At 47.2% G+C, this 25,529-nt stretch overlaps 1 protein-coding gene across 2 annotated transcripts in view; it reads right to left on the bottom strand.

The window, feature by feature from the left end:
- The window catches only part of SLC49A4 (solute carrier family 49 member 4), a 102,367-nt gene that overhangs the window by 44,811 nt on the left and 32,027 nt on the right, over positions 1-25,529 (bottom strand). For both annotated transcript variants that reach the window (XM_082262195.1, XM_082262196.1), the window contains exons 4-6: positions 23,058-23,187; positions 9,037-9,145; positions 2,558-2,625 (exon numbers count right to left, since the gene is read on the bottom strand). In XM_082262195.1, the coding sequence (XP_082118321.1) occupies positions 2,558-2,625; positions 9,037-9,145; positions 23,058-23,187 (307 nt within the window). The remainder of the gene's footprint in view (positions 1-2,557; positions 2,626-9,036; positions 9,146-23,057; positions 23,188-25,529) is intronic.

Here is a 25,529-nt window from a genome sequence, read left to right as displayed (position 1 = left end):
TTTGTTTACAAAGAGGACCTGTACTAAGGAAACTGTGCCCAGGAGAGGCAAGCAAAGGGCCAAGGACTGGTCATCAGTATTACCTGCCGATGTCCCCTCCACCCCCATTACTGACTTCCCATGCCTTGTTCTGCGCTGTCTCTCTGCATGGAGGTGGCCATCTTGGTAGAGGAGCCTCCACATATCAGAGCTGCCCCTCTGAGGGCTGTTGGTAAGATAACTGGAGGGATAATGAAGGAGGTAAAGGAAAAGCAGATCCACAGAATGGATGAAGCAGAAGCAGGGAGATCCTTCCACTGCAGGTCCTCAGGTACAGCTTCCCTTCCAGCAGGGAAAACAGAGAAGAACAGCAGTGACATCACCAAAATATCCTGAGACTAGAAGTCAGAGGCAGCAGTGTTCTAGATCACTGGTCTCCAAACTGTGCACCTAGGGCCAGATGTGGCCCTTTGCTTGCCTTTATCTGGCCCTTGGGGCACTATCGCTCTCATTGACATCAATGATGGGGTTCTATTCCTCCCACTGACATCAATGATGGGGTTCTATTCCTCCCACTGACATCAATGATGGGGTTCTATTCCTCCCACTGACACCAATGATGGGGCAGAAATCCTCTTACTGACACCAGCCATTGGGCAGAACTCCTCCCACTGACACAAACAACGGGGCAGAACTCCTCCCACTGACACAAACAACGGGGCAGAACTCCTCCCACTGACACAAACAACGGGGCAGAACTCCTCCCACTGACACAAACAACGGGGCAGAACTCCTCCCACTGACACAAACAACGGGGCAGAACTCCTCCCACTGACACAAACAACGGGGCAGAACTCCTCCCACTGACACAAACAACGGGGCAGAACTCCTCCCACTGACACAAACAACGGGGTAGAACTCCTCCCACTGACACAAACAATGGGGCAGAACTCCCCCCCCACTGACACAAACAATGGGGCAGAACTCCCCCCCCACTGACACAAACAATGGGGCAGAACTCCCCCCACTGACACAAACAATGAGGCAGAACTCCCCCCACTGACACAAACAATGGGGCAGAACTCCCCCCACTGACACAAACAATGGGGCAGGACTCCTCCCAGACACAAACAATGGGGCAGAACTCCTCCCACTGACACAAACAATGGGGCATAACTCCTCCCACTGACACAAACAATGGGGCAGAACTCCTCCCACTGACACAAACAATGGGGCATAACTCCTCCCACTGACACAAACAATGGGGCAGAACTCCTCCCACTGACACAAACAATGGGGCAGAACTCCCCCCCCACTGACACAAACAATGGGGCAGAACTCCCCCCCACTGACACAAACAATGGGGCAGAACTCCCCCCCACTGACACAAACAATGGGGCAGAACTCCCCTCCACTGACACAAACAATGGGGCACTACTCCCCCCCACTGACACAAACAATGGGGCAGAACTCCCCCCCCCCCACTGACACAAACAATGGGGCAGAACTCCCCCCCACTGACACAAACAATGGGGCAGAACTCCCCCCCCCCACCGACACAAACAGTGGGGCAGAACTCCCCCCACCGACACAAACAATGGGGCAGAACTCCCCCCACTGACACAAACAATGGGGCAGAACTCCCCCCACTGACACAAACAATGGGGCAGAACTCCCCCCACTGACACAAACAATGGGGCAGAACTCCCCCCACTGACACAAACAATGGGGCAGAACTCCTCCCACTGACACAAACAATGGGGCAGAACTCCCCCCACTGACACAAACAATGGGGCAGAACTCCTCCCACTGACACAAACAATGGGGCAGAACTCCTCCCACTGACACAAACAATGGGGCAGAACTCCTCCCACTGACACAAACAATGGGGCAGAACTCCCCCCACTGACACAAACAATGGGGCAGAACTCCTCCCACTGACACAAACAAACAACAAGCTTGTTTGGCTGTACTTCTCCTATGGATCACAGGAGGGCGGTGAGTTCTGCACTCCTGTGCCCCGTTTTCAGCAGAGCGGAGACTGAAGTGCGCTCTCTGCTGACATCACAGAAGTCGGTCCAGGCACCGCGTCATCGCAACAATGGAAGTCGGGATCCGGCAGGTGCGTGGACTGACACTCAGCCTCTTAGCGAGCTGCTGAGAGCCTGAGCCGGCCGCTCCCGCCCCTCCACAGCCCAGAGCTCCAATGAGAGAGGAGAGGGCAGAGCAGAGAGCTGCGCTCAGGGAGCGGTGAGAAATGAGTGATCGGCGGTGTTTGATCGCTCGGTTCTCAGTGCAGAGGTGCCGGGGGACAAATGCAGCATCGGACCGATGCATCCACCTAGGGAAGTATACATTTTTTGAAAGAAAAAAAACAAGTATTCCCATATTTCTCTTTTAAACAACAGAGCTCACGCTCCAATACATCGGTCACCGGGTGCCATTAGCGTTGTTCTGTACACATCGCCATGTGACGTATCCCCACCATTACCAGCCATGACTCGCTACTCGCAGTATTTAATCATCGCGCTCCAACAGTCGTATTTATATCATTAACACGTACAGATCTTCTCCATACCTGCCCACAGCGATTCCGACACAGCATCCCCCGACAATGGACCAGAATCCGATCCAGCCGGCATCAACCTGCGGAGGAGGACAGATATGTAATTATATGTAAAATGGCGAGAAGCCCTCAGAAAAAAAAAAAAAAAGGAAGCAAAAAACAATTCCATTTTATTTCTGAGCTAAACTTATAGAAGTTCCTTGTGGAGAGCAAAGAAAAATGTTAAAAAAAAAAAAAAGGGAACAGATTGGTGAAAAGCTGCAAAACATGCGGTGGGGCAAGAAAAAACTACAGTGAAAAAAAAAAGAGAAAAAAAGAATTTCACGCTCTCCATCACCATGATTTATTATTAGTAAATAGAAAGGAAGGGAGATTATATTTAAACTTTATTTTTACAGTTCTTCAGTTACTTCCTGGTTTCTGGCCTAGGCCAAAAATGTCAGACATCCCAGGAGTCTTCATGGGAGGAGGGGCTTTGTCAGCTAAGCACACCCTCCTACTTGCATGTCTGCTCTAAGGGCAGATTGATTCCAGGAAGTAAATGCTACATTCATCACCTGCCCTTACTGAAGATGGTCGTAGGTAGATGGTAAGGTTATATTGGAAGGGGGAGTTTTTCAAAGGGATTTCGCAACAGAATAAGGCATGGAGACATGGATGGAGGGGTGGGGGTTTACTTTTAATATAAACCACTTGACCTCAAAATGTTGTCATATATCACAACTTTCTCAGCTAAGTACACCCTCCTGCCTGCATGTCTGAGCTAAGGGCAGATGGTTCCAAGTAAATGCTACATTCATCACCTGCCCCCCCCCCCCGTTCATGACCAGGCCATTTTCTGCGATCTGGCACTGCGTTACTTTAAATAACAAATTGCGCAGTCGTGCGACGTGTTGCCTAATAAAATGTTATTTTTCCTCCCACAAATAGAGCTTTGTTTTGGTGGTATTTGATCACCTCCGAAGGTTTTTATTTTTTGTGAAAAAAATAAAATAAAAAATAGGATAGATTATATATATATATATATATATATATATATATATATATATATATATATATATATATATATATAAATTATGTTATAATTTATACACATAAATATACATACACAAAAACTATATAATATATAAAAAATATATTATAATATATACAGACACAGATATATATATATATATATATATATATATATATTATATATATTTATTATTATATATAAATTATATAATATATATTTTTTCTAATCGGACACTACCTGACACTTTGTGGGAACCTGTGTCATTAATACAGTGATCAGTGCTAAAAATATGCACGGTCACTGCACTGACACTGGCTCGGAAGTTAAACATCTAGGGTGATTAAAGGGTTACCCGTGTGCCTAGCCAGTGTTTGTGTGTACTCTGTGTGGTGCTTTGCAGGGACACAAAATCCATCACATCCCTGCTGATAGGCAGAGCTCCATTCAGCCTCTCTCTCACTGATCAGCGGCTGCCGGCAGTCATCCATTAGCTGGCACCCACTGATTGGCTTCTGCTGGGACTAATATTTTACTAAGGGAAGGGATGGATTCAATTTCCTCCTTCGCAGAGGCACAGAATTCATCCCTTTTATCGTGTCAGAACGGAGATCTAGGGGCAGATCCCCATTCTGTGTACTTCATCGATGATCGGCAGGTGCCGGAGGACATCCATTAGCCGGCACCCACTTCTGCTGGGACTAATATTTTACTAAGGGAAGGGACGGATTCAAGTTCCTCCTTTGCAGAGGCACAGAATTCATCCCTGGGGGCAGATCCCCATTCCGTGTACTTTATCGATGATCGGCAGGTGCCGAAGGACATCCATTAGCCGGCACCCGTTGATTGGCTTCTGCTGGGACTAATATTTTACTAAGAGAAGGGATGGATTCAAGTTCCTCCTTCGCAGAGGCACAGAATTCATCCCTGGGGGCAGATCCCCATTCTGTGTACTTTATCGATGATCGGCAGGTGCCGGAGGACATCGAGTGCCGACACCCGCAGATCGTATATTAAAAAACAATAGCGCAACCATGCAAAAGAAATGACTATCAAATATGGAGACAATCCATAAATAAAAATGGGGATTTAGTTCCACCATATGGCCATATCGTGCTCAAGCCCACCACTGCGTCAAAGACACTGCGTCAAAGACACCCGCAGATCGGCTTCAGCTGTTAATTATCACAGCAGAAGCGGCTTACCAGCAGCGCACACGCGCCCCCCCTGCAGGGGGAAGTGCAGGATCATGTATATACACATGATCCTGTGCAAAGCTGCCGTCCTGTAGCAGTAAAAGCGATATAGGGCGGTCAGTAAATAGTTAAAGATGAATAAAATCGCGTTTTCAGCTGGTGGGGCTCGGATGCAGTTTAGTTCCACTTTCAGTTGTAGGTAGGAGGAGGATGTCCTGATAGACGCACTATTTATACAACTAAAGGTTTCCGGGAGCAGAGACCTTTGTTCTGGTTCCTGGTTCTGCCACCCCCTTCAGGGAGTCTCACTTCTCTATTCTCCAGGCAGTAAAAGAATTCCTTTCTAATCCTCACTGTACCTGCTACCTGCTGTCAGCTGGGATGACTCAATACATGAAATGATTTTGGAGTGCATAGAATAAATAGAGATATATATAGAATGCGATGCACAGTAGCTTATTATGCGCTTCTCCTGCAGGGTTTGTTTGTTTTTTTTCGGTGAGGATACAACGGCTTTAACCACTTAAGCCCCGGAAGATTTTACCCCCTTCCTGACCAGGGCCTATTTTGCGATTCGGCACTGCGTGACTTTAACGGACAATTGCGCGGTCGTGCGACGCTGTACCTAAATGAATTTGATGTCCTTTTTTTCCCACAAACAGAGCTTTCTTTTGGTGGTATTTGATCACCTGTGCAATTTTTTGATCATGCGCTATAAACCAAAAAAAGAGCAACAATTTTGCAAAAATAACAATATTTTTCACTTTTTTTTTATATGAAATTCCCCCCCAAAAAATGTAAAAATCTAAAATGTAACATTTTAGGCCAATTTGTTTTCCGCTACATATGTTTGGTAAAAAAAAAAAAAATTGCAATAAGCATATTTTGATTGGTTTGCGCAAATGTTATTGCGTTTACTAACAAAGGGAAAGATTTTTGTCATTTTCATAGTTTTTTTTTTTTAACGAGTAATGGCGGCGATCTGCGATTTTTTTTGCGGGACTGTGACATTGCGGCGGACAGATCGGACCCTTGACTGACATTTTTGACACTTTTGGGGTTACCAGTGACATTACTACAGTAATCAGTGCTATACATATGCACTGTTACTGTAAAAATGACACTGGCAGGGAAGGGGTTAACTTTATTTGAGAAGGAGGGGTTAAGTGTGTCCCTAGGGGCGTGCTTCTAACTGTGATTGGATGTGGCTTTACATGTAACCGCACAGATCTACGGTCCTACATAGCAGGACAGTATGATCTCTGCTGTTACACAGGGAAGAATGACAGGCGGCTTTGTTTACATCAGCCGCCTGCCTTTCTCCCGGTGTAACCTGACGATCGCGAGTAAGCGGCGGACATCGGGTCCGCCGCTCACAGGCGCGGGGGGGGGGGGGGGGGTCCGTGAGCGAGAGCACACCTCCGGCGGCGCGCGCTCGCTCCCTAGAGCCTCACAGGCTAATGACGTAGATCTACGTCACTTTGCCTGTGAGGGGCTGACTGCCGACGTAGATAGACGTTAGGCAGTCGGCAAGTGTTTAAGGAGACCTCTATCCATACTGTGGGCTATTGATCTGTCTACACCAGGGGTGGACAAACTTTTTGACTCGAGGGCCGCAATGGGTTCCTATATTGGACCCGGGGGCCGGACCAAGAGTAGATGGACGGTGTGTATGTGTGAATTAATATCAATTAAATTAAAATTTGTAACATTAAATGTTTAGATTCATTTAAGGTAGAAAAGCATAAAAAGTTATTTTACAAAAAACTTTTATGCAATGAAATATATATATAAATCACAAAAGATTACTGTGCCCCCTTTCAATGCAGATATGCCAGGGGGGCTCCCTTTCAATGCAGATATGCCAGGGGGGCCCCCTTTCAATGCAGATATGCCAGGGGGGCCCCCTATCAATGCAGATATGCCAGGGGGGGCTCCCTTTCAATGCAGATATGCCAGGGGGGGCTCCCTTTCAATGCAGATATGCCAGGGGGGCCCCCTTTCAATGCAGATATGCCAGGGGGGCCCCCTTTCAATGCAGATATGCCAGGGGGGCCCCCTTTCAATGCAGATATGCCAGGGGGGCTCCCTTTCAATGCAGATATGCCAGGGGGGCCCCCTTTCAATGCAGATATGCCAGGGGGGCCCCCTTTCAATGCAGATATGCCAGGGGGGCCCCCTTTCAATGCAGATATGCCAGGGGGGCTCCCTTTCAATGCAGATATGCCAGGGGGGCTCCCTTTCAATGCAGATATGCCAGGGGGGCTCCCTTTCAATGCAGATATGCCAGGGGGGCCCCCTTTCAATGCAGATATGCCAGGGGGGCGCCCTTTCAATGCAGATATGCCAGGGGGGCTCCCTTTCAATGCAGATATGCCAGGGGGGCTCCCTTTCAATGCAGATATGCCAGGGGGGCCCCATTTTCAATGCAGATATGCCAGGGGGGCCCCATTTTCAATGCAGATATGCCAGGGGGCCCCCTTTCAATGCAGATATGCCAGGGGGGCTCCCTTTCAATGCAGATATGCCAGGGGGGCTCCCTTTCAATGCAGATATGCCAGGGGGGCTCCCTTTCAATGCAGATATGCCAGGGGGGCCACCTTTCAATGCAGATATGCCAGGGGGGCCCCCTTTCAATGCAGATATGCCAGGGGGGCCCCCTTTCATTGCAGATATGCCAGGGGGGCCCCCTTTCATTGCAGATATGCCAGACTCTACACCCTGGCAGCTGTAATACTATTATTGGAGCCATAAGGAGAAGTTTTTCATTATAAACAACGCCTGAGTTATTCAACATTGCGGTGAGCAGCCATTGCACCCAATGCTGGATTCTTGGTTTAGGAATTTGTTCACACCGGTGACACTATTGGATTGATGTGCAACACGTTTTTGGTTTTGGATCACCATTATTATACATCTTTCAACCCTTGCGCATGGACTTTTTATGAACTTGATTGAGGTTGATCATTCAGTGATATTTACTGTGTTGACCTTTTTGGAATCAGCGCTGATTTACTCACAGATTGCACTTTATTAGATCAGTCCCCACCTGGGACTAAACGCATTTCACCCTCTACAAATTAAGAGGAGGTGATCCCAGGAGGGGACTATTTGTCCAGAGTAATAAAGTTGCCAGCATTTTGAACCTTACGGAGTGCCGCCAATGTTTTTCTTGCTGGATGTGGTCAGTGGTTGGGATGGCCCAAGCCAGTGGAGCATTCAGACACCATCAATCACAAGTACACATGGGGGGGCATTTAATAAAACCGGAGCGTGCAGAATCTGGTTTCTTTGCAGAGCTGCACCAATCACCTTCCAGGTTTTATTGTCAAAGCTTAATTAAACAAGCTGAAGTTAGAAGCCGATTGGCTCCCATGCACAGCTGCACCAGATATTGCACTCTCCAGTTTTAGAAAATCAATTAATCGATATAAAGGGAGACCCAGGGGCAGTCAATCATCTTCATTTCCAGGAACAGTCTGGGAATTCCGAGGCTGCTCCATGGAAATTTGAAAAGTTGAGACAGGGCTACAACCTCCACCACAATCCAAAGCTCCGGATACCAGGTGCTCAGGCTGAGGGGAGGGGGGGCTTCCGATATCCTCCAACATCATAAATTCCACAGAGAAAATTCATCACTCCACATAATCATTACAGTGCCCCTTTACAGTCTAGTGTCCCTTTAACGTGCAGTCCCCTTTTTATCACAGTGCCCGTTTACAGTGCAGTGCTTCACATAAGAGCCCCCATTTAAGTGCAGTCCCCTTTCCATTACAGCCCCCCTTTACAGTGCAGTCTTGTTACAATAATGTAAAGGTGACTGCACTGTAAAGGGGGGGGGGGGCTCTGATGTAAAGGGGACTGCGCTGTAAAGGGGTGCTTAGGTGTAAAGGGGACTGCACTGCAGAGGGGTGCTTAGGTGTAAAGGGGGTGCTCTGGTGTAAAGGGGACTGCACTGTACAGGGGTGCTTTGGTGTAAAGGGGACTGCAAAGTAAAGGGGGGCTTTGATGTAAAGGAGAATGCACTGTAAAGGGGTACCATAATGTAAAGGGGGGCTGTGATGTAAGGGGGAAACTAAGGACACGTGGGACTGCTTGAAAGGGGGGGGGGGGGGAAGTGTGTACTACTGTGTTAAACTTCAGTGACCTATAACACCATTTGATTGGTGCATGGACCTCTCACCTCATTGGAACTTGGTCTGTGTGTGATGATGGCGCCACCGCACTACAATTGTGCCGCCGGTGACACGGATGAAGATAATTTTCACACTGGGAACACTTACCTGGTTAACATGGATTGGTGTTAAAATCAGATCCAGAACCCCAGACCATCCACCATAAAACCCCAGAGGAATGGCGTAAGCCAGGGCGATCATTAGGAACCGAACATTGCTGGAATGAAAACAAAAACAGATCCATAAATAAAAAACAAACAAAAACAGCCATTGGACCACGGTTGTGGCGGGGGGGGGGGGGATTGGGTGTTTTTTTGGGACACAAAACTATTAAGAAATACAATGATCAATATGTCTGAAGGTTCTCATTCACCCAGGTCATGGTATATAACTCCTAGTCACATTCACCCAGGTCATGGTATATAACTCCTAGTCACATTCACCCAGGTCATGGTATATAACTCCTAGTCACATTCACTCAGGTCATGGTATATAAAACTTACATTCCCCCATGTCATGGTATATAGCTCCTTGTCACATTCACCCAGGTCATGGTATATAGCTCACATTCACCCAGGTCATGGTATATAGCTCACATTCACCAAGGTCATGGTATATAGCTCACATTTACCCAGGTCATGGTATATAGCTCATAGTCCCATTCACCTAGGTCATGGTATATAGCTCAGTCACATTTACCAAGGTCATGGTATATAGCTCAGTCTCATTCACCCAGGTCATGGTATATAGCTCACATTCACCCAGGTCATGGTATATAGCTCAGTCACATTTACCAAGGTCATGGTATATAACTCCTAGGCACATTCACATGGACTTGTTGTGTAATGTTGATGACATTTTGTAATTCCTTCAATCCATTCCTGAACGAGGGGGGGGGGGGGGGGGACCTCAACACTAACTGTCTTAATGTGGTTTTAATATCTTTACCATGATTCCTCCTCAACCACCCTAGGGGTCCTCCAGAGGATGTTAGGGGAGGCACTTTCACCCCCTTCCTGCACAGATACATTTTCAGCGCTGTCACACTTTGAATGAGAATTGCACGCTCATGCAACACTGTATCCAAATGAAATTTTTATCTTTTCACACAAATAGAGCTTTCTCTCTTCTGGTGGAATTTTCTCAACTCTGGGGTTTATTTTTTGCTAAACAAATGAAAAACAGACTGAAAGGCCCCTTTCACACGGACTTTCCGATCAGGTCCCTGCCAGTTCCTCAGGCGGATCTGATCAGTCAGTGGTTACATCTCCGCTGACACCTGCTGCTCTCCGATCCGTGAAATCCAGACGGATTGCTCAGCGGGGATCGGTGGATCGATCCCCGCTGAGCAAAGTGGAGTCCGCCGGGCGGAAAGCCCATGTGAAAGGACCCAAAATTTTGAAAAAAAAAAAAAAAAAAACCCAAAAAAACCACAGCAACATTTTTAATAGTTTGTTATAACATTTTACGGATGGGCACAGACGCGCCGCACAGGTAGGCTGACTGGCAGCACTGGTGGGACTGCACTGACTGGCAGCACTGGTGGGACTGCACTGATTATCAGTGCCGATGTCCCTTTACCACAAGCCAGTTATCGGCTCTCTTCACCCTTCCTCATGCTGTCAGCATGAGGAAAGAAAAGCCAATACCCGGCTTGTGTTTACATCCTGTGATTAGTGGTTATTGGACACAGCTGATCAAGCGGTAAAGGGCTGCAGTGATTGGCCCTTTACCTGTGATCAGTTGAGTCTGATAGACTCGGCAATCACAGAGCGCACGGGCAGCATGATTACGGGAGGACGTCCATGTACGCCCTCCCGGCAAAGCACATCTGTGCTGTAGCCGTCTTTTGGCCATAGCGTGGGTAGGAAGTGGTTACCTTCTGCCTCTCACATAGTGGGTACGGAAAGTATTCAGACCCCCTTAAATTTTTCACTCTTTGTTATATTGCAGCCATTTGCTAAAATCATTTAAGTTCATTCTTCTTCCTCATGAATGTACACATAGCACCCCATACTGACAGAAAAACACAGAATTGTTGACATTGTTGCAGATTTATTAAAAAAGAAAAACTGAAATATCACATGGTCCTAAGTATTCAGACCCTTTGCTGTGACACTCATATATTTAACTCAGGTGCTTTCCATTTCTTCTGATCATCCTTGAGATGGTTCTACACCTTCATTTGAGTCCAGCTGTGTTTGATTATACTGATTGGACTTGATTAGGAAAGCCACACACCTGTCTATATAAGACCTTCCAGATCACAATGCATGTCAGAGCAAATGAGAATCATGAGGTCAAAGGAACTGCCTGAAGAGCCCAGAGACAGAATTGTGGCAAGGCACAGATCTGGCCAAGGTTACAAAAAGATTTCTGCTGCACTTAAGGTTCCTAAGAGCACAGTGGCCTCCATAATCCTCAAATGGAAGACGTTTGGGACGACCAGAACCCTTCCTAGAGCTGGCCGTCCGGCCAAACTGAGCTATCGGGGGAGAAGAGCCTTGGTTAAGGGGAGGTAAAGAAGAACCATAGAACAATATAACAAAGAGTGAAAAATTTAAGGGGGTCTGAATACTTTCCGTACCCACTGTAAGTTCCACTGACACCATTTTTTTTTTTAGCTATCTGTAAGGCCGGGTTCACACTTACTGCACCTGCGAGTCACAGCAGGGGTCCGGTGCGTCTGTTCACCTTTTCAGGTATGAATCGGGCCTGAATTTTTGCCTGAAATCGCACCGGAAACACAGCCAAAGACGCACACAGGACCGTTCTGCAATTCAGACCGCAGCCACCCTAGAGAGGTGTGAATGGGTTCCATTGAGAGTCGGCCACACTCTATGCAAATAGGATGTGGGGGAACCCATATTCAATGGGCATCAGTATGAACCCAGCCTAAGGGGGTAATTCTTCCCAATGACCACAAGTGTAGGGAGCATTTTGAATACTGACCATGAGTTATAGATAGTATCATACTTAGTAGGGTTTCCCTGAGACCGGAAATTTATTTCAAGGGTTCCTCTGTGCTGAAAGGGTTAAGAAAGGCTGATCTATACCCTGGCAGTTTGCTATATCCTCGAATGGTTGTCAGACTTCCTGGCTCCAAAGGATGGGATTATGTAAGTAGAACAAAGGAGAAGTTCCACATCTTTCACACCTCCCACCATCCTGTTCTTGGGCAATCAACATCTGACTTGACACATTCCATGGTGATTGAATTAAGGTGTCTGTTACCGGTGTGAATATAAATGCTGAAGCATTTTTTTCGAACACTCTTAAGAACTGAAGAGGTGGTTTGGATAAGCTATGAAACGTCCTCAACATTACAGATCTCAAAGTTGAATGTGATCAATTACTATAAATAAATATCAGTTATTTTCAGGGAATAAGCTTTATAGGAAATCAATATTACAGGATTTATGGATAAAGCTTTGTATGAACAAACACATAATACTCCAAGGGCTGTTAATTCTTACTGTTAACTGACAGGGCAGTACACAAAGTAGAGCAGTGATCCCCAAAGTGCAGTCCTTTGCTTGCCTTTAATTGGCCTTGCAGGCACTGCTCCTCCCACCGACACCAACCTTGGACGCATCTCCTTCCCTTGACACCAACCATGGGGCGCCATTCCTCCCAATGACAATGGGGAACGAATCCTTCCACCAACATGGACAGGGCACCAATTCTCCCATATGACAAACAATGGGGCACTATTCCTTCCACCAACATGGACGGGGCACCAATTCTCCCAATGACAAACAATGGGGCACTATTCCTTCCACCAACATGGACGGGGCACCAATTCTCCCATATGACAAACGATGGGGCACTATTCCTTCCACCAACATGGACGGGGCACCAATTCTCCCATATGACAAACGATGGGGCACTATTCCTTCCACCAACATGGACAGGGCACCAATTCTCCCATATGACAAACGATGGGGCACTATTCCTTCCCCCAACAGGGACGGGGCACCAATTCTCCCATATGACAAACAATGGGGCACTATTCCTTCCACCAACATGGATGGGGCACCAATTCTCCCATATGACAGTCAATGGGGCACTATTCCTTCCACCAACATGGACGGGGCACCAATTCTCCCACTGACACCAATTATGGGGCCCTTTGTTTAGAAGATTTGAGGACTTAAGAACTAGAGGCAGCAGATGAGAAGCATCCCCAGGCTAACCGCTTAAAAAAAAAAAAAACACAATAGAAATACTAAACGCCAGGTACTTTTTCTTCATTAGACGCCCAATGGCGGGGCAGTCTTGCTGCCACTGACAACCAATAGGGCACCATTCTTTACACAAACCCTGCATTTTCTCATTGAAACCAATGATGGGGCCCTTCATTTAGAAAGTTTGAGGACCCCAGCACTAGAGGCAACAGATGAGTAGCATCATCAGGAACAAGGCTAAAAAACACAAACGAAATACTGACACCAACAATGACGCCAATGGCGGAGCACCCTGCCTCCAACCGACGCCAATGGCGGGGCACCCTGCCTCCAACCAACGCCAATGATGAGGCACCCTTCCTCCAACCGACGCCAACGGCGGGGCAGCCTTCCCCAAACCGACGCCAATGGCGGGGCCCCCTCCCTCCAACCGATGCCAATGGCGGGACCCCCTTCCCCCAACCGACGCCAATGGCGGGGCACCCTTCCCCCAACCGACGCCAATGGCGGGGTACCCTTCCTCGCACGAAAAGCAATGATGAGGCACTCTCACTGATACCGGCACTTTTTCTACCACCAATCACAGTCAGGCCCCAATAGTCTGAAGGGCTGTGAACTGGTCCATTGTTTTGAAAGTCTGAAGACCACACAGCATTTTCAGGATAACCACCAAAGAAACACCAAAAGGCTTTCCATTTTTGTCAACTTGGTGATTTACACAAATGTTCAATGGTAAATAGCCACACAGGTGACACACATGGTATGGTAGTTCATCCTCCGGAGTTAAATCTTGGCCTCCAATCTCCTCTATGGGCCATGATTCTGCATCATCGTCTCTCTCCATCGAGTCAGGAGGGGACTCAGCAAGCAATAAAGTTAAAAGCAGACCACTCCATGCACCGTCCACTTTTTAAATTTTGTCTAAAGAACCTTCATGGCAGGATCACCAGGGATTATTTTCATGAGAACTTCTTTTAAAAAGAATAAAATAGACTTAAGAAATTAAATGAACATGTTAAAGATTATGTGAGATTTTGTGGTTTCCTCGGTAAGTAAACACGTCGATCCGTCTAGTCTCTTTTTTCTGCATTTACCAGGAGAAGGTCGTTAAGAATTTCAATCATTTGAAACCAGAAGCGGATTTCAATTGCCTGCGAGTATTAAAAAAAATCTACTGCAGAATGGCAGCATACTGCGACATTCATCTTCCAGCGTGAAGGAAACGTCAACCCACCAGCGCCATTTTTTTTTAGAGCCCTGGGAGGTTTAATCTTAATTGTGCCCGGCCTATATAGACACATCTCCCCCAATCAATGCGGTCGTGGCGGCAATGCCGTGTTTAAGTAAGTGATTGTTCATACAATTCATCCGAGCGAACTCTCGGGGGACCATCTGCATCATTGACGCTCGGGAACAATTCTACATTTGTGCGTTAAATATTCCGCCGCAGATGAGAGAAATATGGAGCCCCGACCCCTGCAAGCCTGTTATCCTTCACTTTTACAATGGGAACTAAACAAGAAATCAAATACGGGGCAGCACAATGTGACGGGGATAATACATCACATATAGAAAAAATAAAGAACATTCACTGTGAACTAATGAACTCGGAATAAACAAGCAATCGCAATATCATCTCACTGGTAAAATCGTGGCTCCCGTCTCAGATTCTCCTACCTACCAGATAGGGGCGCTGCTACAGGAGCTAATCTGTATGTGGAAAGTTAAAGTAGACTTGAAATCAAAAAGATAAAATTTTGCAGTATAGGAAACATCTAGAAATTTTAACTTTGACTACAGTGGGGGGAAAATAATGATTTTATCCCCTGCAGATTGTGTAAGTTTGCTCACTTACAAAGAAATGGCGGGTGTATAATTTTTATCATAGGTGTATTTTATATGACAGAGACCGAATATCAACCAAAAATCCAGAAAAAACACATGATACAAATGCTATAAATGGAGTTGCAGTTCAGTGAGTAAAATAGATGTAGCTCCCCCTAGGTAGGTGGTCAGTGGTGCGGGCTGCGCGTCCTCCTCGCAGAGTGGCGGGCTAACTTCCGGCTTGTGTTCCACCTATGTGACGTATTGACGCTATGTGGTCCAAACTGACGCGTTTCGTCACTTCAGGCGCCGTCCTCAGAGTGACGAAACGCGTCAGTTTGGACCGCATAGCGTCAATACGTCACGTAGGTGGAACGCACGCCGGAAGTTAGCTTGTCACTCTGCGAGGACGCGCAGCCCGCACCGCTGACCACCAGTGATTGTCGTTTTTACCTGCATTTGAACCCGATTTATGAGAAATAAACCATCTTAATCTTAAAACTACTACACTATTTGGAGCCTTTTTTCTCCTTTTATACCACCCTTGATTGTTTACCCCAGCGCCTAGAGGAGCCGTTACAGCCCATAGGACCTCAAGGGGAAAACCAATTCAGCCCAGGGGGCTATTAAGCTCGAATGGTTCTAGTGCCATATATCATATGGGACCCACAAGATACGGTAAATGATCCAATCTATTCACTCACACGAGGCAAGGAATCGATGATACGACCAATCACGTCTGAGCACCTGCACCTTCGAATTTAATTTGAAGACCCACATTCACTGAGAATTTAATAATTTTAGCACTACAGTCCGCTTACTCTGGACTATTTATATTACAATATTTGAGTATACTAGTTTTTATCATTTTTTATCTCTATTTATATATATATATAAAGTAAACTTTATTTATTAATTTATATCATTCACCAAGTCACTTATGCACATTGTGGCACTTATCTAATTATTATTGGGAATTTTGATGATATACCATTATTATTTATAGTTATTCACGTGATATTTTAAGTTTATGTATAACATTATTTATTGATTGATTATTTATACATACTACAGAGGTTGGCATGGATATTGCTATCCATAGTAATTAGTAATTAGCAGGCGCTGTATTTGGCCTTTGTCCATAAGACCAATCATTTTTTGTGGCAGTTCCAGTGGGAGGGCACTACCGTAGTGCATCCTGGGATTGCTCATAAAAGCCAAGGGCACATGTGACAGGGCGTCTTTGCGGGAAGCAGAGTCCCAGGAGGAGGGTGACGGCTGTCTCTCCTCCTGCAGCCTGCAGAGGAAGGTGGTCACAGGCAGTCAGCCTAGTGAGCCAGGTGTGGAACGGAGCCTGAAGGATCCTGGAAAGTTGATGGTGGAGAGTCATCTGGGAAAAGCAGTGTCCGTGAGTACCATGGGGCTTGCCAAGGGGTCCGCCCAGGAAGGGGGACCACTCCAGAGAAGTCAGAGGATAGAAGCTCAGCGCACACAGCATGCAACAGTAAAGGGGGTGCCAAGTAGAACTCTAAAGAGTAGGGGTAAAGGGGGTTCCAAGCGGGGCCCTGAAGAGTAATTCACTATAAAGTTTGCTTATAAAATACTTCACTACAGTGGCAAGGTGAAGCAGCGGCCTTGCCGCACTCAACATGGTTAGAAGTCATAAAATTGTGCATAGCTCATCCAGTTGGGAGTATCCAACTCATCCCTTCGCCTATCCAAGTTCTAAAATAAAACCAACAACAAAAAAAAAACAAATATCCCCTGGACTGTTTTCTGACTGAGCCAAACGCATAAAGTACTTTGAATTGCTAAGTTGTTGCTATGGGTAACCCAGGGGAAACCACTTCAAGCAGCTCCCCAGGGAGTAGTGCTACATAAGTATTTGATCCCCAAGCAAAACATGACTTAGTAGTTGGTGGAGAAACCCTTGTTGGAAGCACAGAGGTCAGACGTTTCTTGTAGTTGGTGACCAGGTTTGCACACATCTCAGGAGGGATTTTGGTCCACTCTTCTTTACAGATCTTCTCTAAATCCTTAAGGTTTCTTGGCTGTTGCTTGGCAACTCGAAGTTTCATTCCCTCCATAAATTGTCTATAGTACATGTGTGACAAGGCCCGTGGGCCGAATCTGGCCCTCCAGCCCATTTCATGTGGCCCTCGCACCTCTCCTGCAGCTGCAGGAGAGCTCCAGCCCTCCTCTGGTCCTCCTTCAGACCCTGTACTTTCTGCTTTCCAGCAATGCCTCCAGCTTCTTCCCAGCAGCAGCACAAGATAAGGGGGGTGCATGGTGATATAAGGGAGGGAGGGGGAACTCAAATGCTGATAGTGGAGAGGCTCTTGATGTCTTATGTAAGGGTAGGGGATGCTCTGGACATCTAGTCTTACAGATACAACTGGCCCTTTTGAGGGTAATCATAATATTGATGCGGCCCACGATTAAATTGAGTTCAACACCCCTGGTCTATAGGATTAAAGTCTGAAGACTGGCTAGGACATTCCATTACCTTAATGCGCTTCTTCTTGAGTCAATCCTTTGTCGCTTTGGTGGTAAGTTTTGGGTGATTGTCATGCTGAAAGACCCATCCATGACCCATCTTCAGTGTTCTGGGTGAGGGAAGAAGGTTCTCATCCAAGATTTTACAATACATGGCCCCACCCATTGGCCCCTCAATGCTGCAAAGTTGGTCTGTACCTTTAGCGGAGAAACAGCCCCAAAGTATCATGTTCTGCTTGGGGATCAAATACTTATTTTACTCACTGAACTGCAACTCCATTTCTAACATTTGTATCATGTGTTTTTTCTGGATTTTTGGTTGATATTCTGTCTCTATCATATAAAATACACCTATGATAAAAATTATACACCCCCATTTCTTTGTAAGCAGGCAAACTTACACAATCTGCAGGGATCAAATCATTATTTCCCCACTGTAAAATCTTACCCCGAAAGATCCCTCTTTAACCACCTCCAGCCTAGGTGAACACGGACACTTCTCTCATACATGTAGAAATCAGCATTTTTTTTTTTTTTTTGCTAGAAAATTACTTCAGAATCTCCAAACATATAATAAGATAATTATTACCGTATATACTCGAGTATAAGCTGACTTTTTCAGCACTTATTTTATGCTGAAAAAGCCCCCCCTCGGCATATACTCGAGTCATGGTCTCACTTATCTGTTCTCCGATGCAGTGCACATGCGCCGCCGCTCGGGAAAGCCCATACACATTTGGCTATTCCCAGGCAGATGGCGCATGCGCGGTGACGTGTTGGCGCCGGGCAGGGCCATTTTTAAATGTAAGGCGCCTCACGGAAAGGTAAGTGAGACTCCTCCGCAGCACCTGTATCTCTTGTGCCAGGGCCTGAGCCATCTCCTGCGCCATGGGCCGCGCCATCTCCTGCGCCAGGGCCTGAGCCATCTCCTGCGCCATCTCCTGCTCCAGGGCCTGAGCCATCTCCTGCGCCATCTCCTGCGCCAGGGCCTGAGCCATCTCCTGCGCCATCTCCTGCGCCAGGGCCTGAGCCATCTCCTGCGCCATGGCCCGCGCCAGGGCCTGAGCCATCTCCTGCGCCATGGCCCGCGCCATCTCCTGCGCCAGGGCCCGAGCCATCTCCTGCGCCATGGCCCGCGCCATCTCCTGCGCCATGGCCCGCGCCATCTCCCGCGCCATCTCCTGCGCCATGGCCCGCGCCATCTCCTGCGCCATGGCCCGCGCCATCTCCTGCGCCATGGCCCGCGCCATCTCCTGCGCCATGGCCCGCGCCATCTCCTGCGCCATGGCCCGCGCCATCTCCTGCGCCATGGCCCGCGCCATCTCCTGCGCCATGGCCTGAGCCCTATTAATCCTCAGGAGATGCAGTGCTGCGGTACCATGCCCGCAGCCCTTACATTGGTGATCAGTGGGAAGAATGTCCCTTACATTGGTGGTCAGTGAGAAGAATGCTCCTTACATTGGTGGTCAGTGGGAAGAATGTCCCTTATATTGGTGGTCAGTGGGAAGAATGTCCCTTACATTGGTGGCCAGTGGGAAGAATGTTCCTTACATTGGGGGTCAGTGGGAAGAATGTCCCTTACATTGGTGGTCAGTGGGAAGAATGCTCCTTACATTGGTGGTCAGTGGGTAAAATGTCCCTTACATTGGGGGTCAGTGGGAAGAATGTCCCTTACATTGGGGGTCAGTGGGAAGAATGCTCCTTACATTGGTGGTCAGGGGGAGGAATGCCCCTTACATTGGGGGTCAGTGGGAAGAATGTCCCTTACATTGGGGGTCAGTGGGAAGAATGTCCCTTACATTGGGGGTCAGTGGGAAGAATGTCCCTTACATTGGGGGTCAGTGGGAAGAATGTCCCTTACATTGGGGGTCAGTGGGAAGAATGTCCCTTACATTGGTGGACAATGGGAGGAATGTCCCTTACATTGGTGGTCAGTGAGAAGAATGCTCCTTACATTGGAGGTCAGTGGGAAGAATGTCCCTTACATTGGTGGTCAGTGGGAAGAATGTCCCTTACATTGGTGGTCAGTGGGAAGAATGTCCCTTACATTGGTGGCCAGTGGGAAGAATGTTCCTTACATTGGGGGTCAGTGGGAAGAATGTCCCTTACATTGGGGGTCAGTGGGTAAAATGTCCCTTACATTGGGGGTCAGTGGGAAGAATGTCCCTTACATTGGTGGTCAGTGGGAAGAATGCTCCTTACATTGGTGGTCAGGGGGAGGAATGCCCCTTACATTGGGGGTCAGTGGGAAGAATGTCCCTTACATTGGGGTTCAGTGGGAAGAATGTCCCTTACATTGGGGGTCAGTGGGAAGAATGTCCCTTACATTGGTGGTCAGTGGGAAGAATGCTCCTTACATTGGGGGTCAGTGGGAAGAATGCCCCTTACATTGGGGGTCAGTGGGAAGAATGTCCCTTACATTGGGGGTCAGTGGGAAGAATGTCCCTTACATTGGGGGTCAGTGGGAAGAATGTCCCTTACATTGGTGGTCAGTGGGAAGAATGCTCCTTACATTGGTGGTCAGTGGGAAGAATGCTCCTTACATTGGTGGTCAGGGGGAGGAATGCCCCTTACATTGGGGGTCAGTGGGAAGAATGTCCCTTACATTGGGGGTCAGTGGGAAGAATGTTCGTTACATTGGTGGTCAGGGGGAGGAATGCCCCTTACATTGGAGGTCAGTGGGAAGAATGCTCCTTACATTGGGGGTCAGTGGGAAGAATGTCCCTTACATTGGTGGTCAGTGGGAAGAATGTCCCTTACATTGGTGGCCAGTGGGAAGAATGTCCCTTACATTGGTGGCCAGTGGGAAGAATGTCCCTTACATTGGGGGTCAGTGGGTAAAATGTCCCTTACATTGGGGGTCAGTGGGAAGAATGTCCCTTACATTGGTGTTCAGTGGGAAGAATGTTCCTTACATTGGTGGTCAGTGGGAAGAATGTCCCTTACATTGGTGGTCAGTGGGAAGAATGCTCATTACATTGGTGGTCATTGGGAATAATGTTCCTTACATTGGTGGTCAGTGGGAAGAATGTTCCTTACATTGGTGGTCAGTGGGAAGAATGTTCCTTACATTGGTGATCAGTGGGAAGAATGCCCCATACATTGGTGATCAGTGGGAAGAATGCCCCTTACATTGGTGATCAGTGGTAAGAATGCTCATTACATTGGTGGTCATTGGGAAGAATGTTCCTTACATTGGTGGTCAGTGGGAAGAATGTTCCTTACATTGGTGATCATTGGGAAGAATGCTCATTACATTGGTGGTCAGTGGGAAGAATGCCCCTTACATTGGTGGTCAGTGGGAAGAATGTTCCTTACATTGGTGGTCAGTGGGAAGAATGTTCCTTACATTGGTGGTCAGTGGGAAGAATGTTCCTTACATTGGTGGTCAGTGGGAAGAATGTTCCTTACATTGGTGGTCAGTGGGAAGAATGTCCCTTACATTGGTGGTCTGAATTACAACGTTACAGACAGCTAAAAAGATCACTGGGTTCATACACCCCCGGCTTTGCCAGCTGGAAATGACCCCTGTACTAAGCCGGCACCATCAGATGGGAGGTCTATTAGCCACAGATCAAGGAACCTGTAGACACCTCCGGAGGATATCTAGGCTCTCATGGAACCTTGGTTGATAATGGTTGCTCTAGTCTAAAGAGTCCCCGGCCTGAAACCAGCAGGTCTATATTGGGTGGGTCATCCCCTTCCGGGATATACAAGCTGTGAGAAGAGTTATCCGGAGGTTTGTGTTGTATGGAGGATGCGATAAATATTTTACTGCAATCTTATTTGCCAGGTTTATAAACGTTCCACTAATACCGCCGAGGACATCCGACCAACATCAAGGGACAAACCATTATTAACCCATTAACAAATAGCCAATTCCGAGGAATTATTGAATTTCCAAAAGCGAGAAGTCCAATTAGCTAAATGAAAACAGCATATGGCCAGGTTTATTCTCAAATCTCACTGAACTTTCTTGAAAATAACTGTCACTTTCTGCAAATAAGTGACAGTTATTTCACTTCTGTGAAGATGTGTGACATTAATTCACAAAGTGCATCAGCTTTGTGAATTGAGCTTTGTGTCTCTGGGACAGAGAAGGGTAATAAGAGCCTGGCAGGGGAAAAGAGCGACACGAAGACAGTCCGAGATCTGAGGACTTTCCCAGGAACATTCCACAGATTCCAGGTCATAGTTCTGCTGACAACTGTCATTACTGCTTACATTGTCACGGCCAGTGATATACTTCTACTGACAACAAGCCGACTCACTCTCTGACAAACAACTCAGAAATTTCCACATCTATATGGGCTGAAAAATCTGTAACCTGAATAATGAGCCGTTCACATCTGTATCCTACCTTACACTCCAATGTCCCCTCCCCCACAGTCACATCAGTCTCTGTACCAGAGGAGCTTACACTCCAATGTTCCCTCCCCCACAGTCACATCAGTCTCTGTACCAGAGGAGCTTACACTCTAATGTCCCCTCCCCCACAGTCACATCAGTCTCTGTACCAGAGGAGCTTACACTCTAATGTCCCCTCCCCCACAGTCACATCAGTCTCTGTACCAGAGGAGCTTACACTCTAATGTCCCCCCCCCCCCACAGTCACATCAGTCTCTGTACCAGAGGAGCTTACACTCTAATTTCCCCTCCCCACAGTCACATCAGTCTCTGTACCAGAGGAGCTTACACTCTAATGTCCCCTCCCCCACAGTCACATCAGTCTCTGTACCAGAGGAGCTTACACTCTAATGTTCCCTCCCCCACAGTCACATCAGTCTCTGTACCAGAGGAGCTTACACTCTAATGTCCCCTCCCCCACAGTCACATCAGTCTCTGTACCAGAGGAGCTTACACTCTAATGTCCCCCCCCCCCCACAGTCACATCAGTCTCTGTACCAGAGGAGCTTACACTCCAATGTCCCCTCCCCCACAGTCACATCAGTCTCTGTACCAGAGGAGCTTACACTCCAATGTCCCCTCCCCCACAGTCACATCAGTCTCTGTACCAGAGGAGCTTACACTCTAATGTCCCCTCCCCCACAGTCACATCAGTCTCTGTACCAGAGGAGCTTACACTCTAATGTCCCCTCCCCCACAGTCACATCAGTCTCTGTACCAGAGGAGCTTACACTCTAATGTCCCCTCCCCCACAGTCACATCAGTCTCTGTACCAGAGGAGCTTACACTCTAATGTCCCCTCCCCCACAGTCACATCAGTCTCTGTACCAGAGGAGCTTACACTCTAATGTCCCCTCCCCCACAGTCACATCAGTCTCTGTACCAGAGGAGCTTACACTCTAATGTCCCCTCCCCCACAGTCACATCAGTCTCTGTACCAGAGGAGCTTACACTCTAATACAAATCACTGACTAAGTATTTTATCACCTAAAAATGATCAGATATTTTACTTTTTTCCATTTAAAGAAAACTAAACATGAAAGGGTCTCATTCACAGAATGCAGAGTACAGACGTGTCCCCGCCACCCCTCCCCAAGCAGTCCCTCTAATTGTCATTTACAGAACAGAGTTGGGGGTCTGATCCCGGCATTTGGGGGGGGGGGGGGGGGAGGGGTGGAGTGCATGTAGGGGGTGGAGGGTATATACAGGCCTTACCTGAGTAGCTTGCAGATACTATTCCTGTAACTCAATCTGTGACTGGCAGCAGCGATACTGGGGGGGACCGGGGGCCGAGCGGGAAAATAAGCCACAACCGCCACAAAGACCAGAGCGATTATTCCAAACTCTGTGGAAGGAGAACACAGATCAGTAATATACGGTATAAGCGGCTTACCTGGATCTGTGACAGTGAACGGTGCGATTTATTCCCTTCCTGCTGCAGTCTAAATAAATGTTCTACCTGTACAACGCTACTTTAACCTCTTCAACCCCAGAAGATTTACCCCCCCCCCCTTCATGACCAGAACATTTTTATGCTATTCAGCACTGCACTACTTTAACTGACGATTGCGCGGTTGTGCAACGCTGTACCCAAATAAAATGGACGTCCTTTTTTTCCCCACAAACAGAGATTTCTTTTGGTGGTATTTGATCAACTGTGCGATTTTTACTTTTTGCGCTATAAACAAAAATAACCAACAACTTTGAAAAAAAAAAAAATATATATATGCACTTTTACTGCACTAATGACACTGGCAGGAAAGGGGTTTAACATCAGGGGAGATTAAAGGGTTAACTGTGTGCCTAGGAAGTGCTTTCTAACTGTGTTGAGGAGGTTCTTTAACTGGAGGAAGATGTTCCTGCTTAGCAGAGACAAAATCTCCATCTTCCCCCACTAACAGAACGGCGATCTGCCTCTCCTGAGCACGATCAGCAAGTCCCGACGGACATCGCATCATCCGGATCTGCTGATTGGCTCCTGCTGTGTTAACCACTTAAGGACCTACCCTATTTCTGACACGTTTACAACAAGTACATATATATATATATATATATATATATATATTATATACATACACATATACATACATACATACATACACAATTTTTTTTTTGTATCAAAGACTCTGGAGAATAAAAATGGCGGTCGTTGCAATATTTTTCGTCACATGGTATTTGTGCAGCGGTCTTTTAATCTTTTTAAACTCCATTTTTCTATTTAATTTAAATTTTTTATTTTTAGCAGTTTTTTAAAAAAAAAAAATCTGATTACTTTTATTGCTGTCACAAGCAATGTAAACATCCCTTGTGACAGTAATAGGCAGTGACAGGTACTCTTTATGGAGGGATCGGGGGGGAATGTGACAGTAATAGGAGTGACAGGTACTCTTTATGGAGGGATCGGGGGGAATGTGACAGTAATAGGAGTGACAGGTACTCTTTATGGAGGGATCGGGGGGAATGTGACAGTAATAGGCAGTGACAGGTACTCTTTATGGAGGGATCGGGGGAATGTGACAGTAATAGGCAGTGACAGGTACTCTTTATGGAGGGATCGGGGGGGAATGTGACAGTAATAGGAGTGACAGGTACTCTTTATGGAGGGATCGGGGGGAATGTGACAGTAATAGCAGTGACAGGTACTCTTTATGGAGGGATCGGGGGGAATGTGACAGTAATAGGAGTGACAGGTACTCTTTATGGAGGGATCGGGGGAATGTGACAGTAATAGGAGTGACAGGTACTCTTTATGGAGGGATCGGGGGAATGTGACAGTAATAGGAGTGACAGGTACTCTTTATGGAGGGATCGGGGGGAATGTGACAGTAATAGGCAGTGACAGGTACTCTTTATGGAGGGATCGGGGGGAATGTGACAATAATAGGAGTGACAGGTACTCTTTATGGAGAGATCGGGGGGAATGTGACAGTAATAGGAGTGACAGGTACTCTTTATGGAGGGATCGGGAGGGAATGTGACAGTAATAGGAGTGACAGGTACTCTTTATGGAGAGATCAGGGGGAATGTGACAGTAATAGGCATTGACAGGTACTCTTTATGGAGGGATCGGGGGGAATGTGACAGTAATAGGCAGTGACAGGAACTCTTTATGGAGGGATCGGGGGGAATGTGACCGTAATAGGCAGTGACAGGTACTCTTTATGGAGGGATCGGGGGGGAATGTGACAGTAATAGGAGTGACAGGTACTCTTTATGGAGGGATCGGGAGGAATGTGACAGTAATAACAGTGACAGGTACTCTTTATGGAGGGATCGGGGGGGAATGTGACAGTAATAGGAGTGACAGGTACTCTTTATGGAGGGATCGGGGGGGAATGTGACAGTAATATGCAGTGACAGGTACTCTTTATGGAGGGATCGGGGGGGATGTGACAGTAATAGCAGTGACAGGTACTCTTTATGGAGGGATCGGGGGGAATGTGACAGTAATAGGAGTGACAGGTACTCTTTATGGAGGGATCGGGGGAATGTGACAGTAATAGGAGTGACAGGTACTCTTTATGGAGGGATCGGGGGGAATGTGACAGTAATAGGCAGTGACAGGTACTCTTTATGGAGGGATCGGGGGGAATGTGACAGTAATAGGAGTGACAGGTACTCTTTATGGAGGGATCGGGGGGGAATGTGACAGTAATAGGAGTGACAGGTACTCTTTATGGAGAGATC

This window comes from Pelophylax lessonae, assembly GCF_965119305.1.
Source record: "Pelophylax lessonae genome assembly, chromosome: 6".
Lineage (NCBI taxonomy): Eukaryota > Metazoa > Chordata > Amphibia > Anura > Ranidae > Pelophylax > Pelophylax lessonae.
Note: the sequence above shows the minus strand (reverse complement) of the source record. Positions and strands in the feature narration are given on the sequence as shown.